This window comes from Lissotriton vulgaris, chromosome 7 (assembly GCF_964263255.1).
Source record: "Lissotriton vulgaris chromosome 7, aLisVul1.2, whole genome shotgun sequence".
Taxonomy (NCBI): Eukaryota; Metazoa; Chordata; class Amphibia; order Caudata; family Salamandridae; genus Lissotriton; species Lissotriton vulgaris.
This window is the reverse complement of record NC_141695.1, coordinates 287977585-287999199: the sequence shown is the minus strand read 5'-3', so window position 1 is coordinate 287999199 and position 21615 is coordinate 287977585. Positions and strand designations below refer to the sequence as shown.

The window sequence follows — 21615 nt, the reverse complement described above, 5'->3', positions numbered from 1 at the left end:
ACTGTATGCAGGCGCTACAGCCAAAGTCTGATAAGGTAGGCTGGGTAAGAGTACAAGATCCTTTAACATTATAATTGGTGTAAGGCAGGGCTGCAGACTTGCGCACTTCTGTGTTCATTGTACACTAATAAACTAAATGACTATCTAGTAGAAAAGGTAATAGACACCCAGAGCGCATGCCCCACGCAAGTCCCCATCCTGCTGCATGCAGATGATGCAGTGCTGCTAGTTCGAACCCGTCTATCCCTACAAAAGTGTACATCTAACTATGTAACTTTCATGGAAAACCTTGACCAACATGTGAACAAAGCCATTCACCATGTGTATTGGAAAAAGCAAAAATAAATGAAATTATGATATCGCAGAGAGAAAGTTGACATAGTAGCTAATTTCTCATACTTAGGCATCATCTGAGATGATAACTTAGACTGGAAAATGATGGTGTCCTCGAGGGCATTACAGATTAATAAAAGTATAGCCTCAATCTTTAGGTTTGCATCGATGCTGGGCAATAAACCAATACCAGAGATGGTAAAAATGTATTTGGCAAAAACTGCATCAGTGGCCACGTATGAGGCAGCAATATGGGGTATATCTAATGTGGATACCCTCCAAAAAATAGACAACGGGTTCACTATAAGGTTACTGTCAGTTCCTAAGGCATTCAATAATGTAATCACACACAAAGAACTAGGCTTACCCGATATTTGATACAATTAAAATGGCTCCCCTGTTTGTCTGTCTATCTAGAAATAGGAGATGGTACAGATAAATCAATGCATTTTAGATGGTGTGATTTACCTGGCTTATGGGCACAAAATAACGTGGCTAAATTGCATAAGGTGCACTCTGGAATCTTTGGGGTTGGGGTTCCTGTATGATCACCCAACGCAATGCGAATCTTGTTCAAAGGCAAAATTAATAAATCTTTTCACAGAGAAATGCACAAAAAAAGAGCACAGAAATAAAAATAACGCCACAGTAACTGCGTATAACAAGACACTTTCTCGAGTACATTGCCCATCCTCGTACCTGGGTTGCGTGATTTAATAATTGCCATTGTTTTCTCTTAACAAGGTTTAGGTAGGAATATGTGACGTTAATGCTGGGATACCCAGCAAACTTGTTTTCTGAGACCCAACTAGGAGAATGTCCATGTGACTCCCGATCCAAACAGTCAATGAAACACTTATTGTATATTTGCCATTTTTATGAAACTGAGAAGAAAATATTCATTGTGCCACTTCTGAAGAAATGTTGCCTGCATAACCATATCTCTGTACTGTGCATTTTGCTTCAACTAGAGACCCCGTATGTTTGCTTAGCGGTGGCTTTGTTTCTCTGTGCAGCATTTTAAACTCCCAGACGAGCAAACATCTAACAAAATGTTTAATTTGCTCACAATATGCACAGTATGAACAATTTTAAATGTACCAAGAGATAGCTAAATCGGCATGAATATCTATATATATATATATCTATATATATATATATATATATATATATATATATATATATAGATATATATATATGGTTTCGTTTTAGATATAAGCTTTTAACAATAATATATAACTTATTGACATGTCTGTATATTTGTATCTGAACTTTTTATACATTTGTTTTCTAAATGCCAAATAAAGTATTTTAAAAAAGTCTTTAAAAAAAAATTCTCTATTTTTTAAATTGGTTTGGAAATTTTATTGTGTGGATTTCTTTACTTTAAAATTGTGAATACTTCTTGAACTGAGCACGCACTTCTCCGAGGTTTGCCTATTGGTTGTGACATAGCTACCAGGGGCTGAGAAGAGACTTTCTCATAACTTTATTTTTACCTAATCAGACTAAGTTTATTGATTTCCCTGCCTAATTAATAACCCTTTTCTGACACATACCTGTGATATAGTAACTCCCGATGTCGTGCCTGCAACATATTTAGTCCTGGTAATGTGCCTAGTGCTTCAGTGCTTTCCATCTAATTTGTGTTACACAGTACTTGCAGATATTTCTGAAAAATAGCATACTGCTCACTGGCTATCATGAAAAAAGAAGCATAATTACATCACTAACTTACTGTTTCTCCATCTGAGATCCTTCACAAGCTGACCTTCTGTGGAGGTGTTGGAATGGGGCTTCACTGTCACTTCTAAACTTCCTTTTATCATATAGTGAAAGTTCAATACATAGTTTGTTTTGAGAGTAGCTGGTAATACATTTTCCAAAACATAGTTTGTAAAAACTACTTCTCAACCTTTCACATAATATTTTAGACCAAATTAATCATTGCATGCTATGACACAAAAAAACAAAAAATTGCCAAAAATATTTATTTGCAATTTAGCAACACATAAGACAATTCAGTGAGGAACATTTTGCAAATTGGTTATGACATAGGGAAAATATTATACACACATATATATACTATGTCAACGCTGGAGGGGGATTTCAGAAAATGAAATAAATATATTTTTGCATGGACTTGCTCTTGCTCTTAAGTGTGCTCCTGCTTGTGTCGTCTGACACACATTTATCGCTGACTGTATTTTGAAGGTGAAACGTGGCTCACCACCACGTACAGGAGGCACCCGAGGTGTGTGGCGCAATGGTGGTGGAAAACTGTGCTCTCATATATAAATATATATATGTATACACACAGACAAAGAGAAATAGAGAGAATGAGAAAGTGAGTGAAAACGAGATGTGAAACAAAATAAATCTAAAAAACACTTTTCATGTGTGTGTGTACATTGTGTATGTGTGTGTGTGTAGAAAGAGATGTAAATAAACAGATATTACAAAACAAAATCAACCTTAAAAATAAGTTATTTGAAGGTGGAAATTTATGAAAAAATGTTTTGGTTAGAATAATATATGAAATAGAAACCAATATTATTGTACAATGTTATTGCAAATTAATATTGTAAAAAGTATTTTTTGCACAATATTTTGGGTGGAGAACAAAGTTATCATCTAGAACCTTATTTGAGGCACTTTGTGCTACACACTGTTGTTGGGTGTACATATCTAAATCAACCAAAAATTACTCAGAGTAGCACATTTTTAATTCGCGTTCTGTCCTTTAAAAATTGTAGGCCTTCGTAAAAAAAAAAGTACCTTTCTACAGAAATGAAACACATAATTAACTTCCACTCTTGACAGCTGCAGGTCATCTTGAAACCCTCTGTATGAACTATAATTGAAAACCGATCAATTTAGGTTCACTCCAATTCAGATCACTGTTTAATTGCAACATTAAAAAGTTAAAAGGGGGGTGGTCACCTGTCCCCTCCCCACCCACTGCACTGAAATAACTTTAGGAAAGTTGACTTTGAATAGTGGACCAGAGCATGAATGGGTTTGCAGTAATGGGCTGCTTCACAAGTGAAATGTGAACTACACAGAGGCAATGTTGGCAAAGAACTGTGAGATGGAGCTGTAAAGTTTGGTATTAGGATTGTTCCTGAGTGGGAACTGTAACAATCGAGCCTCTGTCCGAAATGGTGGACTAATATCTACTGAAGATACCATTGCCAAAAGATAATGACTGACTTCAGCTCTAAGTTGGCACAGTACCTACTATAAACTGTTCTTATGTCCACCACAGGCTCATTTGAGAGCGGCACGAAAGACGAGTCCCAATGTCTTATTGAGTGCTGCCAATGTCTGTCATGATCATCCATTGACAAGAATAGTCAAAGTACTCCAGAAGGAGTACCAGGTAAAGTGGATCTCAGCTCCTTCTGCCTGCTAGAACTTCTTGCAGTCATGCACATCTCAGCTTTGCCTTGGTTTTGTGCAGCAAAATGAATTAGGTACGCAAGTAGACTTTAGAGCATCCACACATATCACAAGCTGCTGTCCAATTTGGTTTTGTTGACATCCCCGTTGGCTAGGACTTGTCCATGCTCCTTTTCTCTTCCTTCTCTGCCTCCTCCCTCTACCTCACTCTCCATCACTTCATTGGTCAAGCTCTGGTTTAGCTGGTTGGAGGTGGCTGTTAATTGTAGGGTCTCTCCTTTGCTAGCCAACTCTGCAAGTTTTTTAGCACTACAGGTTGGGGTGGGCGTCTCATCAGTATTATGAAAAGTGTCATAGTCCACCTCATAGAAGCCCTCTTCCAGGGTCAGTACAGGCATGAAGCGATGACCCCAGAGGACTTCACTCTCCACGTAAGAGCTGCGAGCTTGACAGGTCATCCCTGTAACAAAGGAAGAGATGGTCAGTAACATAAATCTATCCAGAGAGTGCATGAGCAAAGAGCAAATACACACAATAGATAATAAAATGTGCACTACAGGAATCACACCATAGCAGAAAGATTTTGTTTTTGAAAGAAACAGCAAGGAATACTGCTCCCTCACCTGTGTGCAGTGAGGATATTACAAACCAGTTTTGCATTCAGTGCCCATATACAGCACAAGGACAGTCTTTGCTACATCAAGGAACTCCGATATGGCTTGCCATATCCTCATTGTGTACAAGCTGGAGTATTTTATTTCTTCTTATATGTGACCCATTAAATGCACATAGATAGTGAGAAGTACGTGAAATTAAATATGGTAGGTCTCTATGCAAAACCACTTACATACCTGCACAGCTGATGAACAGACATATGATACTCCTAGTCCATGAAGTGACCATGGAAAGAAGTAATTCCTATATAATATTTCAAGTTGTTGGAACTTGGAAACACATATAAGACTGCCTTAAGATTCACCCAGTGCTAGATCTATTAAAACTCAGAAACTGTGGAAGGATTTGGCACCCGCTGGTACCGATCGGGAGACTTAAATGAAGAAAATGATAATTGAAGATAATTGAAGACCTTTATTTACTTTGCAAAGTTCACCCATTGCGATAATGGACAGAAATATATTGTAAAATATGCTGTGCAATAATGGTGTATTCTCCTTCTTTCTGTATTTATGTGTTACCTCATTTCCCTTCCTTTTGCTTATATAATAACTTTATAATATACTTCTTTCAATTCCCGGACTGAAATATATCGCACAATATAGAATAATTGTGTATTCTTGTTCTTACCCTACTTATTTTCCCCTCTTTTCCTTTTGCTTATATAATAAATGTTATCGTATAAATAATTGGACACCATTCAAACAGCAAGCATTGGCAAGCCAATATGATATAGACTCCTGAATTAGACTACATTTTTAAATTCACTGTGTTCGCTTGACCGAGTTACTTTCCAAAGTCAGCCTCAAACAAACTGCCTGCACACTTCACAACATGCATGGACATTCAGTTTGTACAGCATCATCTTCTCGTTTGATTATCAGTAGAATGGGAGTCTGACCAAGATGCCCTGGACATGTGCTTCTCTGGGTCACCTGGTACATACAGCAAGATATAGAGATTGTACGTGCCCAAGAGGTGATGCATGTTAGGAACACTAGATTTGTCCACCACATTTCTGCCTTACTTTTCAATCCCATTCAGCTAGATTACTCAGTGGTCAGTGTGTTATATAAATACTGACATTTGACAATTCAATTGAGTGAGGACATCACACCTGAGCTGTCCAGAAAGAAGTCAGATTCCAGACTACTGGTTGCTGTCCATTATGGCCCGGGGGAGGATACATGGTGCCAAAGCAGAGTTCAACTGAGGTCCGCTGATTAATAGGTCCCTCGTCCTCATACTGCTCATCCAGCTAAGAGTCTAATAACACAGAGCCAAACTAGGTTCAGGTATACAGTGTGACAATTGCAACATTCTCCCGTTTGGGCACAGTTAGCTTTCTTTATGCACGCAGAGCAATGCTAATGCTAAAAATAGGCTTTAGGAGTTTGGTAACATATTCCTGAGAGACATGTTAGAAGTATTTGTTATTTTTACATTCCTAGCAACTCTGAAAAGAACAATATGCTGTATATGTGTTGTGGTACAATGCATGGGCTAATTAGCAGATTATGGCAAAAAATGTTTTTCAACATACATTATGTCATTATTGGTACAGGCACTTCAGTGTGGCATTCTAAGCACAAAAGATGGGTCTCCCTACCACCACTGCATCTCTGAAAACAAAGGTACTGCTTTGTTTATAAGAAAACTTTTCTCTCCCATGAAACAGTTCAGAGTGCAGGTCTACAGTAAGCAAGATTTCCCTTCCTCAGTCATAGCACACCAAACTAAGTCCATGTCTTATACGGATAGGGAATCTAAACCTGTAGACTTAGGGGACACCCCTACGATACATAACAAATTGGGCTCACCTTTTGGCATTACCAATGCAGACCTATTGGCTTTGATAATGATTTTTGCTCCGGCTGTTCAGCATTAGCAAAAATAAATGAAAATTGGCTATTACTGATAGTGATCAGCATTGGCAAAAAGAAACCAGCACTGGCAGAGCCTATAGGTCTGTCCTCGACTGTGTCTTTTGTATGGCAATACTGAATGCATACATTTAATAAAACATTAGAATGTATGTCTGTTTGGCATGTAGCATTTTAGCAAACATTGTATCTAATACACACTTCATGCATAGATAAAGGAGGTTCAGGCCATCCTTGGGCTTGAAACATTGTTCAGTAGACCTTGTACCATCCAGCAGCAGCAGCATATTATTCTTGTGTCTTTGTCAGCTTTGAAGTGTTCTTTTGCGTGAAATGCTTGAGGAACTTTTTATATCTGAAAGGCAGACTGTAATGAACCATTTAACTCCTTATGAATTGTATAAATAAGGTAAATTGTATGTTTTGCACTATGCCCAAAAACATGTATCTGCTTTTGTCATGTGCAGATTGGGGGCCATTAGTCTCCACTCAACCCAAAGATGTAAAAGTCTCATCGTCTTTTAGCAGAAGTGCCATGAGGTTGCTATTGGCAACATAACTGATACCAGGAAAGCTGTAGCACTACTACACAGCAGACAGATGTCTCCCAAAGAGAACATCGGAAAGACGAAGTTGTATTATGTAACCAAAAGATGTCTTCAGATAAGAATACAATTGTGATGGAAAACTATATTATTAAAAGATGTACTCATAGGAGATGGAGGACTGCAGCTCTACTAAAGGGAAGACCGATATGCTCACATACAATTATAACATAGGGAAGAGAGAACGAGAGCTAAGCTAAAAAATACCCTGTTAAAAAAGAGTAACGCTGAAAGAGGGAATAAGGGGCATCAACTTCATAGGATGGTAAATCTTTCTGAGTGTCACAGCTCTTCTTGGGTGAGCACTTAATGGTTTATCCAGGTCAACCATTTCCCTGCATTCTCTTATTTCCAACCTTTAATAAATAACCATACAGAGGACTAGAAGTTCAAAGCCCAAAAAATGAATCTGCCCATTTTACACTATTCATATATTGGCTTATGAAGGGTGAGTCTTATAACCTGCATATTTATTCTGTATAAATGCGAAACCATACATGCACCATACAAAACAAAGGTGTGAGTGTGCAATGACAAAACTGACAACTTGAGAAAATGCATACAGCCCTGCTCCCTGCTCTGCATCAAGCTCCAAGTTTTCAACACCCTCAAGCAAGGGTTGCCTACATGTGTTCTCACAGGAGAGCAATATGGAGATGGAAAGCTTGTTGCATTATGCTGCAAACAGTTCTCCTCAGAGGAGAATGCAAGGGCTCCTGAAAGCTGAAGTTGCACTACACTAGCAACAGGGGTCCTCACAGAAGAGTACAACATAGAGAGAAAGCATCAGTCGCACTATCAGGGGTGGCTGGTCAATTTATAAAGCAGTGGGCCTATCAACAGGGCCGGACTGGCCATAGGCCGCGCTTAGGTAGCGATTGCGCTGTCTGCGAGAAATGCTGAATTCAGTCTATGGGCTGTAAGCATGCCAATATGTTGTTATTGGTTCTTTCTTGTGCCATTTCAAAATTCTGGCTTACTATTGGTCCATTGCATAGAGCTGTGCCTCTTTTGGGTGCTTGTTTCAGCCGAGGCGATTTCACTAAGCGATTGTTTTTGTTGGCCATTCACGCTTCATCCTCGCACGCACAGCACGCAATGGCCCCTCCTCCTGTCTGGGCATCACAGCCTGTTACAACCTGAAACTGTCTATGTGGGTTTGAGCCTGGTCATGTAATTATGGTTGGCACAGGGTTGTTTTGGTTAGCCATCGCAACCCACCCATTTGTGACTTGTTCAGTGACTAAGCATGCAACTTTTGTCATTTTTTTCGTAGGTACTCTGTCGTAAGTAGAATAATCTATCAAAAAATATATGTTTTAAATAGTCTTCTACTGAGCCATCCCAACCATGAAAACAGTACGGTGCCTTCCCCCATTAGCAGTCAAATATCCTCAACAAACGACCCTGGCGGTACCTAAAAGTTGCACGGTTTTATTGCAGCAGAACTTAACATCTGTGGTTGTAATAAGACTTGGCCGGCAGCCTTGATTCCAGGCTGTGTATTCCCTATGCATCAAGCTGCCTGACCAATTAGACTAAGAAAGAACACCCCTAAGAAGAAGCACTGACTCCAACTGTCACAGCATTGACAATGTCTGAAGAAGCCCTGCGCGTGCATCTAAAAAGAGATGCAACCGAAACGGCAGCCTCATTTCCGCACAAGGCTGAAATATCTATCCCTGCAGAGCTAATGTAACAGAAAAGACACATTGCTGTGTGGGAAAACAAGCAGGGAGTGCTTGCAGGTTCACAGTGCTAGGGTGCTGCAAGAGAAAAGAACATGTTTTGTAGCTGACTGAACAGGTACATGCCTGGCTAGAAAAAAAGACAACACTGCTGTAACGCCAGTTAGCCTAAACATGTAAACAGGTATTCCATACTTAATGAACATCAACATTAGAGGCACACCTGAAGTGTGCATTTAAAAGAAATACATCTAGTCAAGAAAACTGAACAGCAGTAGAAACTATTGTGACAGACGGACTCAAAATGCCTGCTGCAGTGGAAGGAATAACAGAAAAGAGTTGCTTTGTGAGTGATATAATTTTATCACAAAGGATTGAATGTGTGATGTAGGAGGTGGAATGCTACAACAAACAGCGATTGGCATGCGGCGGGGGTGCAGAGGAGCTGGGTGGGCTGGAGTGGAGTGCAACATGGAGAGCACAGGAAGAGTGAAGCAGCACACATGAGAGAAGGGGTGAGAGCAAATAGACACATGCACTCCCAGGGAGTGATGAAATAAAAAAAGTAGTTCGCTAAATGTGAGTAATGGAAGGATTCAAGTCAGCCAATCAAAAGGATGTTAAAGAGGCTATGCTGTAGGGAAGTGGCAAACACAAGAAGGGGAAGGCAAGTCACCAAATAGGAAGCAAGTAATTGAGAGTGATAATAAGTTCAGGCAATGGTAAACAATGGGAGGGCTCAAAGGTCCGCAAAAAGCGTCGCCCTTCACACAGAACATAAGGGAAAAGGAGTTTGTGAACAGCATTACAAGTAGCAAGCAATGTCAAGAAGACACTTGTGATATTAAATAGAATATTTTGGATTCATAGCATTTCACAACATTGCCTTGACATGCTTAGAACACCAATCAGATCCAATTTACAAACATTCCAACTAGTTCACAAGGAAAATGTTTAATTGGAATTGCCTCTACTGTGGATGGAGCCAGTAGCTTCTGCAAAGCTGCACGTGAAAAAGAAAAATAAGAGGACTTCATTCATTTTCGTTTTCATGTGTACTCACTGGCTATTTAAAGGGCATGACCATTTGACCATTGTGTTCTGGCTACGAGGCAAAGTGATTTCAATTGCACCATTTAAATGTTGCTTCTTGGTATAACTGTGTTCTTGTATATCATTTTCATTGCCAAAAAACGGAAGCTAGCAAAACTCCAAAATGTTATACACACTGGCCAGAAAACAAGTGAGCGCCCTGTGTAGAGTAGAGTAGTTATGACAACGTCAGCACCTGTAACACAATTTTACAGGCGACTAAAGTCTTTTTTGTTGCTAATATCAGAACTCACTTTTAATACATATCTCAGGCTTCTCTCCAGCCAGGGCTCTCCCAATTTCCAAGCTGGCAATATGAAGCGGGAGGTTGTTCCAGAGTTTAGTGTAGAGGACCTAGAAAGACCTTCCTCCAATCGAGGCTTTCTTAATTTTGGAAACAGGAAGTAGTGAGTCAGAAGAGGAACGAAGAGTCCTATGAGCTCTAATGTGCTTTGGAGTCATACCAGAACAGGCTGTGTAACAATTACACAGTGCTTTGTAGAGAATGCTTCTATGCACCAGAAGCCAGTGTCGATGCACAGGTGTGAGGAGATGACACTCTGTCACATTATACCTGAAGGCATTATTTTGAAGGTGTTTAAGTCAGCTCAGAAGAGTTGTTGGGACACCAACATACAAATAAATGCAATAGTTCAGTCTAACCATAACGACTGCATGAACTACAGTCTTATATTGGTACAAAGGTATGAAGGGCAGGATCCTTTGTAATAGGCACAGATAGTAAAGGCAGGTTCAGCTGACTTTATTATTTGATGCTGAAAGGATATCTTGTAATCGAAAATCACCCGACCTTTTGCCGAATCAAGAGGAATGGGGGGTAGTCTTCGATCCGGAAGCCACCAGCTGGAAGACCAAAGAATTACCTCCCAAAAAATGAACGCCTCTGTTTTGTTTGTTTTATAGAGTTTTCCCAGCATCTATAGTGCGACCTCAGACACACAGCCCTTAAAGTTATCAGTCACTGAAAGCTCTCCTCAATGAGGATATGATAATCTGTGTGTCGTCAGCATACAATACCAATTGAAAACCAAAGGATCTCATAGGTTTGGCCAAAGAGGACATATACTCATGAACTAATTTAGAGTTCAAAGATGAGCTGTGAAGAACACCTAACGTGCAGGGTCATGAGATAACAGGAATAGTGAACAGCTGGGGATCAAAATATAAAGATAGCCAGTGTAGTGCTTTTCCTTGAATGCCACCTCTAGGCAGTCATTTTAGAAGAGTATTATGGTGTTGAAGTCTGCACTCAGATCCAATAACATCAAGCCCGCTCTGATTCGCCTATCTAATATTTCTTGTAAAGCTTCAACAGCTGATCCTAAAGCAGACTCTGCTGTTCAAAGCTTGATAGGGGGTCAAGAAGGCTATTTGGTTCAGTTTATTGTGACAATTGTCGATTGACCTCGTACTCAATTTATTATGGTGGGCAATGGAAGTAGAGAGATAGGTCTAACATTATTAAACATCGCAGGGTCTGCAGAGGGCTTCTTCAAGAGTGGAAATAGAAGTGACAGTATCAGCTAGGAGGAACTACAGCTAAGACAAGGGAGAAATTGCACATATTAGAGAGAGTTGAAGCTTGTGGTGCTAAAGAAATGAAGGTACGTGTTTAGAAGAGAACCGGATTTAGGGGTAGATTAGGATCACGGTTTTCACGCATCCTCCGGGCTGGCGGAAGCCACTGCGGGCCCGGAGGATGCGGAAAAACCGCTGCTGAGCCACAAAAGATCCAACGCCATATTAGGATGGCGGTGGGTCTGGAAATCTGTCCGCAGCTCTTCCACGGCGGTCGCCATCCGACCGCGGCGGAAAAACTTTAACATGGCTGGCGGTGTCTATCAGACACCGCCAGCCATATTAGCATGGTGTAAGATGTATGCTTTTCCGCTGCGGCTTTTCCGCCGTGGAAAAACATACGGACCTTCACTTCGGCGGCCCGTTGCAGTCCCCCTGGGTGAAGGGGGGTGGGGGATGCACATGGGGGGTACCTATGGTACCCCCCTGCATTTGCGTGAACAAAGCAGCAGGCACCGCGCGGTGCCTGCCGCTGTGTGCATGCAAATGTACAACTTACATTTTTAACATTGCGGCGGGTGCTGCTTGAAGCAGCACCCGCCGCAATGTTAAATAAACAGGATGTGACCACCAGGGTGGCGGTCACATCCTAATTTGCACCGAGGGACCGCCGCTGCCCCTGCGGACGGTCCCTCCTACTCTATGGTGGCGGACGGACTCAGGTCTGTCCGCCATCATAATCGGCCCCTTAGTTTGTACTAGAGTTTTTTCAACTGATTCAGCTGAAGATGAACTGAACTGCAACAACTGTTCGAATGGGTTAAACAGTTCAAATTGAGAGAAAGAATTTGAAATTGCTACATGTGTGGTAGAAAATTGAATGGGCAATTTAGGTATTTTTCTTCAAAATATAAGGAAAGGTCATCACAAAGTGATTAGGAAGAGAAATAGTGCAAGGTAAATGAGCTTAACACACGTTTTCAACAACTGCGAAAACCTCCCCTATGGAATGTGAAGCATCAATTCATTCTATTTGCAAAATATGTAATGCAAACTTTTTGTATGTTGTATTTTCTTTTTGTATAGTTTAAGTACTGCCTGATTGGTAGTCTTGGCATTTATGCTGTAATTTAATCAGCAGGATTTCCTCAAGTCTCTTACAACTTTGCTTTAATATTCATTTAATTTATCCTCTTTAGTTTCTATATTATCATCAGAATTACAAGTAGAGAAAGGATAATTCTATACCAGTGTGGCAGACATTTCTCTTTGGTAATTTGCCCCATTTATGAGAGTTAATGAAATGTTTTTTGAAAGTCTAGTAGGAAGATGTAACGCTGACACGAGCAGTACCGTAGGGTGTGATGATCCGACCAACTCAATTAAATGGTTGGAGTAATTTTTAATAATGCTTATAATGCTTTGGCAGCAGAAAACAGCATCTACTGTGTGACTAGCAATATGAATAGCTTGACTATTTGATAGAGTCTTAGAATAGCGGTTGTTAGAAATGGGGTCTCTAGTTGGCAGAGGTAGGTACCTTTGTCCAAGTAGGGATACTTGCTTCTAGTCATGGTAAGGGCGATACACACTTTAGATAACCTCTGCTAACCCCCTTGGTGGCTTAGGTCGAGCTGACCTGCTTATCCCAAAGCCAATGTGTAAAATATTTGTACTCAAAACACACAGTAAGACAGTGATAACACCACAGATTGACACCACACCAGTTTAGAAAAATAAAGTATATTCATCCAAACTTAATAAGACCAAAACAACAATAATCCAACATACATGTAATAAGAATATGATTCTTTAAAGGTTTCAACCAACTTGGTCCATAGGAAACTATGGATGCATGATTTTTCACAAAGTACCTGTAGATGCCTCAACATTCACAAGGCCAAACAGCCACAGAGAAGAGAAGCATCGAGAAACAAAGGGATGTGTCAGTTCCTAAGTACTTGGGGAGGCGATGCAACAGTTCTGCTGTACGCAGGAGAATTGATGCGTCAAATCTAGACTGTAGGGAGAAGTGATGGGTCGATTCCAAGACAGTTCTGGTCTGAAGTTCATGCATCAGGAAAAACTTGCCGCACAGGTGTGACGTGTGGAATTCCGTGATGAATTAGCGATTGATGCAGCTGTGGCAAGCGGCACAGCGTATGTTTCTTCAGCCTTGATCCCAAGATGCGTCCATTTTTGCAGTTGCAGGTAGTACGTCGTCTCCGCAGTGGCATGGCCGTGGTGCATGGAGATTCTTCCCATACAACGGTGCTGTGTCGAAAAAACAGCAGCCGGAACGACGATGTGTCAAGTTTCTTAGTTTCTTCAAGCTCCCAACAGCAGTAACAATCTCTGAGGCCCAGAACTGGAACAGGCACCCCATGGCAGGTCAGACCGGACTCCACTGGACGGACCACAGCTGCGTCCACTTCAGCTACAGAAAGAACACGATACACCACCACCAGCAACAGGTTGCACGCAGAAGATGGAACAAGATCACAGCCGACCAGCTCACCGCCTCCTTGAGCCAGGACCCCCCCGCCAGCTCAGCGAACCCCAGCCAGGCCGCCAACAACCTCACAAAGTGGATCAACAACTGCGCAGACAACCTCGCCCCACTAAGGACCCCGCCCAGCAGACCCGGCAGTAAGAAAGCACCATGGTTCACCGACGAACTCAAGAGCTCCAAGAGAAACTGCCGAGCCCTCGAGAGAGCCTGGCACAGAGACCCAACACCAGACAACATGACCACCCTCAAGCTCACCACTCGAAAACACCACCAACTGATCCACACCACCAAGAAAACCGCATTCAAGGAACGACTGGACAACAACGCCCACAACAGCAAGGAACTCTTCAACATTGTCAAAGAGCTCTCCAACCCCAGCGCCGGAAACAACAACATGACCCTATCACAAGACCTCTGCAACTCCCTCGCCTCCTACTTCCACAACAAGATTGCGGACATACACAACAGCTTCAGCACAGAGCTGACGCACCCCACGACAGCACCTGCACCCCCCACCACCACCCTCCGCGCCTGGACCCCGATCAACACCGAGGAAACCCTATGCACGATGAACTCCATCCACTCCGGATCTCCAAACGACCCCTGCCCTCACCACGTCTTCAACAAGGCCAACGCCGTCATCGCACCCCACCTGCGGGACATATATCAACACCTCCTTTGACACAGCGACCTTCCCGGAGAGCTGGAAGCATGCCGAACTCAGCTCTCTACTGAAGAAACCATCAGCGGACCCCACCAAACTCAAAAACTACCGCCCCATCTCGCTCCTCCCGTTTCCGGCCAAAGTCATCGAGAAGACCGTCAACAAGCACCTGGCCGCCTTCCTCGAGACGAATGGATCCCTCGACCACTCACAGTCCGGCTTCCGGGCCAACCACAGCACCGAGACCGTCCTCATTGCTGCCACTGATGACATTCGAGCCCTGCTCGACAACGGGGAAACAGCGGCCCTCATCCTCCTGGACCTTTCCGCGGCTTTCAACACTGTCTGCCACCGCACCCTAGAGCAGCGCCTCAGCAACGTCGGAATCCAAGAGAAGGCACTAGAATGGATCATCTCCTTCCTCGCCGGAAGGATTCAGAGAGTCCGCCTCCCCCCGTTCAGATCAGAAGCCACCGAAGTCATCTGCGGCGTGCCTCAAGGCTCCTCGCTCAGCCCCACCCTCTTCAATGTCTACATGAGCCCCCTTGCGGCCATCGCACGCCAACACAACCTCAACATCATCTCTTATGCCGACGACACCCAGCTGATCCTCTCCCTCACCAACGACCCCGCCACCGCCAGAGCCAGCCTACACGAGGAGATGAAAGACGTAGCCGAGTGGATGAAGAACAGCCGCCTGAAACTGAACTCAGACAAGACGGAAGTCCTCATCCTGGGATCTTCGCCCTCCGCCTGGGACGACTCCTGGTGGCCCCCCGCCCTGGGCAGCGCACCCAAACCAACAGACCACGCACGCAACCTGGGCTTCATCCTGGACTCCTCCCTCACCATGACCAGACAAGTCAACGCCGTCTCCTTGTCATGCTTCAACATCCTGTGCATGCTACGTAGGATCTTCCGGTGAATCCCCACCGAGACCAGGAAGACGGTCACCCAGGCCCTCGTCACCAGCCGACTGGACTACGGCAACTCCCTCTACGCCGGAACCACTGCCAGACTCCAGAAGAGACTCCAGCGAATCCAGAACGCCTCAGCAAGACTCATCCTGGACATCCCCCGACACAGCCACATTTCCGGACACCTGAGAGACCTGCACTGGCTTCCGGTCAACAAGAGAATCACGTTCCGACTCCTCACCCACGCACACAAAGCCCTACACAACCAAGGCCCAAGATACCTCAACAGCCGCCTCAACTTCTACACTCCCACACGCCAGCTTCGATCAACCAACCACGCCCTCGCCGCCGTCCCCCGCATCCGAAGAGCCACCATAGGAGGAAGATCCTTCTCCTACCTCGCCGTCAAGACATGGAACTCCCTCCCGACCCACCTCCGCCTGACCCAAGACCACCTCGCCTTCAGGAAGCAGCTCAAGACCTGGCTGTTCGAGCAGTAGCGGACCCCCCCTCCCCAAGCGCCTTGAGACCCTCCGGGTGAGTAGCGCGCTATATAAATGCTGTGATTGATTGATTGATTGAGAACTCTCTGCAGTAGAGTTCAGGGGAGCTGGGGGTAACGTCTTTGTATCCCTGAGATTTCAGAACAGGAGGCCAGCACACACAAGACCTTGGAGATTCTTCTTCAAGGAGTTCCTTGCAAAGTTCCAGTCTTTGTCCTTTCCTTGGCAGAAACAACAACTGCTGGCCAACCCCACACAACAAAGGGGCAGTACTTCTCACAGCTCTTCTCCTTGGTAAATGTTCCTCTAGGGTCCAGAAATTATCTAAGGTTCTGGAGTTTAAGGGTCACTACGCATACCCAATATTGTCTTTGTTCTTCTTTGTGCAAGGGTCTCTGAGCCCAGTCCTCATTGCTGTAGAGTGACCACAGGGGGTGGAGACAGCATTGTGCAAGGGAGACAAGACCCTATTCATGTGCAAGAAAAACTCCACCCAATACTCTAAATGCAGCCAAGGTCTATTCTGCTCAGATCTGAGTCATCCAGGAACGGCCAGGCACACCTTAACCCCCCAGTGGCTGTCTACAGTGAATGCACATCCCCAGCCCCTGTCACTCCAAACCCAGACAGTCAATATATAAACAGACAGAGGCACACAGAATGGTTAAAGAAGAAAATGCCTACTTTTTAAATGTGGCATTTTCAAACACACAACCCAAATACCAATAGCTGTGTTATATAATTCTGAGTTCATAGATCCTAAATATTGTTTCTCTATCTTGTCCCAATGGGAAGCTATACTTGTAAGTTGTTACATAGTATCTCCCATGTTATCTTGTGGGGCTGATAGCATTTCAATAGCGAAAAAAAGAAACTGTATTTCACAATCAGGACATGTCACACATACACCAGTACATGTCACACACACACCAGTACGTGTCCTGCCTTTCACATACACCGCACCCTGCCCATGGGGGTATCTTTGGCCTACCTGAGGGGCGTCTTACATGTAAGAAAGGGATGGTTAGGGCCATGCAAGTGTGTCAATTGGCAGGGCCACGTGGCAGCTTAAAGAGATACTTTTTCTGGGCTACTCATGTGAGTGGCACAATCAGTGCTGCAGGCCCACCTGTAACTTTTGATTTACAAGCCCTGGCACACTCACTGCTCTTCACTAGGGACTTGCCAGTAAATCAAATATGCCAATCGGGGAGAACCAATTGTAATAATAATTTACACAGGAAGCAATTGCACTTTGACACTGATCAGCAGTGGCAAAGTGCCCAAAGCATTTAAGCCAGCAAAAAAAAGAAATCGAAATCCAGCACAGCATCTAAAATACAGGAGGTAGATGCAAAAAGTCAGGGGAAACGGCACAAAAGATGACAAGTCTAACAGCTGTATATATAAATATAAATATATATATTGGGACCCCAATTATATATTGATCACCCTTGACATTTCAAGTTTGTATACTTGTATCCAACATGAGAAGGGGGTTGAGGCAATACAATTCTACCTCAACAAAAGACCAGCTAAATACACTGAATATGGGGTCATGTTAATGGAACTGTTAGAATTCTGCCTAACTCATAACATATTTTTGTTTCAGGAGACCTATTACAAACAGATATGCGGGACTGTGATGGGAACCTGCTTCCCCCCAAGCTACGCGAACCTTTTCGTTGGCTGGTGGGTGGAGCAGGTGGCCCTCGCGGGTGACAACGCAAAATGGGCGACTCAGGTCGTGGTATGGAGACGCTATATTGATGACCTTTTCCTCGTGTGGAGGGGCTCCTCCGGCGAGGCAGAGGACTTCATTAGCGCCTTGAACAGGAACAATTTAGATCTGAAATTGACCAGTGAAATCAGTAGCAGGGAGGTCAATTACCTAGATCTGAGGGTCTTCAACAATGGTGGAAAAAAGTTGGACACAGCTTTATATAGAAAACCCACTGCGGGGCATAGCGTATTACACGCTAAAAGCAGCCATCCCCCTAGTCTAGTTCGCAGTATACCATACGGAGAATTGTTAAGGATTCAACGTAATTGTTCACGAGATTGTGATTTCTCCAAGGAGGCGAAAGAATCTATTAAGAGGTTCAAAACCAGAGGGTATGATAGCACTCTTTTAGAGAAAACTTATAGCAAAGTAACAAAAATCCCCAGAGACATGCTATTATTGCCCAAAGAGAATACAAGTGAGCTTGCTTCTATCACTAACAAATTCCGTATGATAACAACTTTTTCTGATGATGCCAATTATTTAAGGAAAACATTAACAAAAAATTGGCATATACTGCAAACCAACCCTGTAGTTGGTAGGGACGTCCCAGATCGTCCACTAATCACATTTCGGAAATTGAAATCAATCAAAGATAAAATAGTCCAAAGCCATTTAATGCCACAGAAACCCAAAAGCAGTGGAACCCTAAAAGAAATGAGGGGTTTCTTCCCTTGTGGGAAATGTAGAGCGTGTGAAAACAGTCAAAGAATACTCACCTATAAAGTACCGGGTCAATCTACAAGTAGAGAGATTAATAAGTTCATCACATGCTCAACCCCCTTTGTAGTGTATTGCCTATCTTGCCCATGCGGCCTAAAATATATTGGCAGCACAATCAAGAGTGTGAAATTGCGAATTTTAGAACATCAACGGGCAATAACAAATCAAGATGCAACGCATCCGGTTGCCCGGCATTTTGCCAAAACACACGACAGCAATAGGGACCTATTGCAGTACTGGGGTTTAGACCATGTAACTCTACAACCGCGAGAAGGTGATAGACTTCTCAAATTGAGAAGACTAGAGTCACGCTACATTATAGATCTAGACACCAAGCCCCCCCAGGGTATGAATAGCGCAGAAGAAATTACAGCACATTTGGGAAAATAACATACAGTGGATTGAACTATGGTGACCGTTATGGATTGTATGACCAGTTATTGTGATCATGAAAATGAAATGTTTGCTTATTTATCTATTTAATCTCGTACCTCCTTTGGAATATTAATACATTTTTTTGGGTTGTTCTGTATGATGAAAAGAAAGTAGGAATGTTGACAACCCTTTTTGAAAATTATTTGATTATGTGATTATATCAAATTGGTCTATGTTCGGTATAACATGCAAAATGATGGCTGGTGTGGTGCTGATACTCGGCTTTATTGTTGTTTTAAAACACCGGCCCATAGTGGTCAATTTGCCGATACACGGCTTCAAACTGAGAATTTTTTAAATCTGGCGCCGTAGATTTCGAGCGCTATCAAGGTATAAATGTGAATACATATAACCTAAAAAATGGCCGCGCTATTTGCATGCAAAAGGAAATGTTTTTTGTGCCGTCATTGCTTTCTATGGATAGCTTGCAATGACGTGTTTATATACAGGCAGGAAACACTTGCCATATGCTAAACACTGACGAAGGACTAGACGTCCGAAACACGTCTGTTTTTGTTGCCGGATTAAAAACGTTTGATCACCCACCACGGAGTGCTTCTACTTTGTTTGGAGATTTGAACAGAGTTTTCAAGCCTGAATTTTGACACGAGGTGCCGGCGTGTTGAAGCACCCGCCCATGAGTGCCCTGGAATTGTTTGGTACAGTTGGAGCTTGAATATATATATATACTAGCAGCCCACCCCAGCGTTGCCCGGGGCAGAAAGGGGCTGGGAGCAGCATTTCCAGCTTGCATGCACTCCCGCCCCGGCCCCCGCCCGCCACAACATTGTCTGTGTCCCGGACAATGTCGTGGCGGGCGGGGGCTAGGGCGGGAGTGCACGCAAGCCTGAAATGCTGCCCCCCAGACCCTGAGCCTTACCGCAGTTGTTCCGGGCCAACCTCCAGCACCGGCTCCCTCCCATCCCGTGTCCCAGAGCCTTACCTGAGCCGCCGCTCCTCACTTCACCGCCGCTCCTCCTCATCATCACGTACGTTGCGGCCAGCGCTACGTCGTGGCCATCAGCGTCGCGGCCGGCGCTACTTTCAGGGCACTACTTTTTTTTTTAAGTTATATTTTTAAATTTACGTTTTTTTTTATTTTCTATAGCCTATGTCCATCTGCACACCCTGAGGATTACAACAATGTATTGGGTGTGTGGATTGACGCTGTGGTTCCCGAGTTTACCTTGCCAAAAGGTTTGTGTTCTCTCTTTATAATAGTAGTATAGATATATATATATATACACAAAAATAATCGCTCCAAACTTGCCCTCGCAAAATTAGCGAAAGCAGCACTCCAAACCAGCGATCCTCACAAGGCTTTATTCAGGTAAAAACGTCCACTGCCTCTTGATGCGGGTCTCTGTTGCTCCATCCTTCATTGATGGACGCGTTTCGAAGGAGTTTCCTTCTTCCTCAAAGGCTGAATGGAACAGATGCGTGCACGCCTCCCACTTCACTTTAAATACGTTTTTCCACACGCCCCTGGATTGGCAGGTCATATGGTACTGTGGTATACATAATAAAAAATATTTGGCCATGCCCTGGGGGATGGGGTCCCCGGGGCCGGAACTGGCCACAAGAGGGGGGCAACACACGGTCCCATTAATATATGCATATATATATATATATATTTTTTTTTTTTTTTGAATGGGTGTCAGGCCTTGGGGATTGGGGTCCCCAGGGCCCAAAAAAATTAAAAAGAAGGGGAGCCACACAGCCCTCCTTTCCCTCAAAAAATTACAAAACACACATGATCGTGCCGGACTCCCCACCCCCTCCAAGCAACATTGTGCAAATGCACCCTGTGGCGCGTTTTAAGTTGGGGAATTAATTCCCCTTCAATCCTGAGGGCCCTTGGGGGCCAACAGCCCATCAGGTACCTATAGTAAGCGCCACAGGGCTGCATTGCAGAGAAGTGGTCCAGGCCAGTCCCCTTTTTACACCTCTCTGCAATGCAGCTCTATGGCGATTACTGGCGGTACCTCGAGGGCTAGTTGGACCCAAGGGACCCTCAGGATTCAAGGGGACTTTAGCCCCCAACATAAAATGGGATGCGTTTGCACAGTGGTGAAGGGTGGGGGCGGGGCCTGAGGTGACATGTGTTGAAACACGCCCTGTGGCGCGTTTTAAGTTGGGGAATTAATTCCCCTTCAAGCCTGAGGGCCCATGGGGGCTAACTAGGTGACCTGGTACCTCCAGTAAGTGCCACAAGCCTGCGTTGCAGAGAGGTGGTCCAGGCCACGCCCCTTTCGACTCCTCTCTGCTGACTACCAAATAAAAAGAGTATCTGGTGGGCAGTAGAACAGGAGCATAGGGGTAAAACAGCATTGTCTACACCGGTGTTAAACAAAGACTATGATAAGCTTTATGATTTATCTTATGAAAGAAATTGTCAGGAGATAAATAATAGTCAGACCACTACACTTTTTTTCTCTGGTTTTATCCTGAAGGAATGACCGCAGCTAGATCAGGATTGGATGCCTCATGCAGTCATTTCTATGTAAGAAATAGGACATCTGCTCCATGAGTAGTGATAAAAGCCTCGAATTCTTCCTTATGGGCAACGATACAGCAGAGCTGTATTTGTAGTGTAACCAGAGGAGGTGATGTAGCAAATATCATGTACCCCTTTCTCTACGCTTAACCAAGGTTAGTTAACTTTCTCAAGCAATTCAAGAATGGCTTGCATAGTTTTTCCTCCTTCAGGTGTTTTTCTAGGTCCACAAATGTTTTGTTTTCAGCTGGTGCACTAGCATAGTGACTGGAGAATACACTATACACAATTCTGGCAGAATTTCCAACAAAAATCAAGTCTCCTTATTCAGAAATTTCCCTTTCACCTTACTTTATACATTTTC

At 43.6% G+C, this 21615-nt stretch overlaps 1 protein-coding gene across 1 annotated transcript in view; it reads right to left on the bottom strand.

The window, feature by feature from the left end:
- Nucleotides 1-2314: 2314 nt before the first annotated feature.
- The window catches only part of LOC147701403 (G protein-activated inward rectifier potassium channel 4-like), a 494489-nt gene continuing 475188 nt past the window's right edge, over nucleotides 2315-21615 (bottom strand). The window contains exon 5 of the mRNA XM_086930082.1: nucleotides 2315-4195. Coding sequence (XP_086786208.1) covers nucleotides 3843-4195 — 353 coding nt within the window. The 3' untranslated portion in view covers nucleotides 2315-3842. The remainder of the gene's footprint in view (nucleotides 4196-21615) is intronic.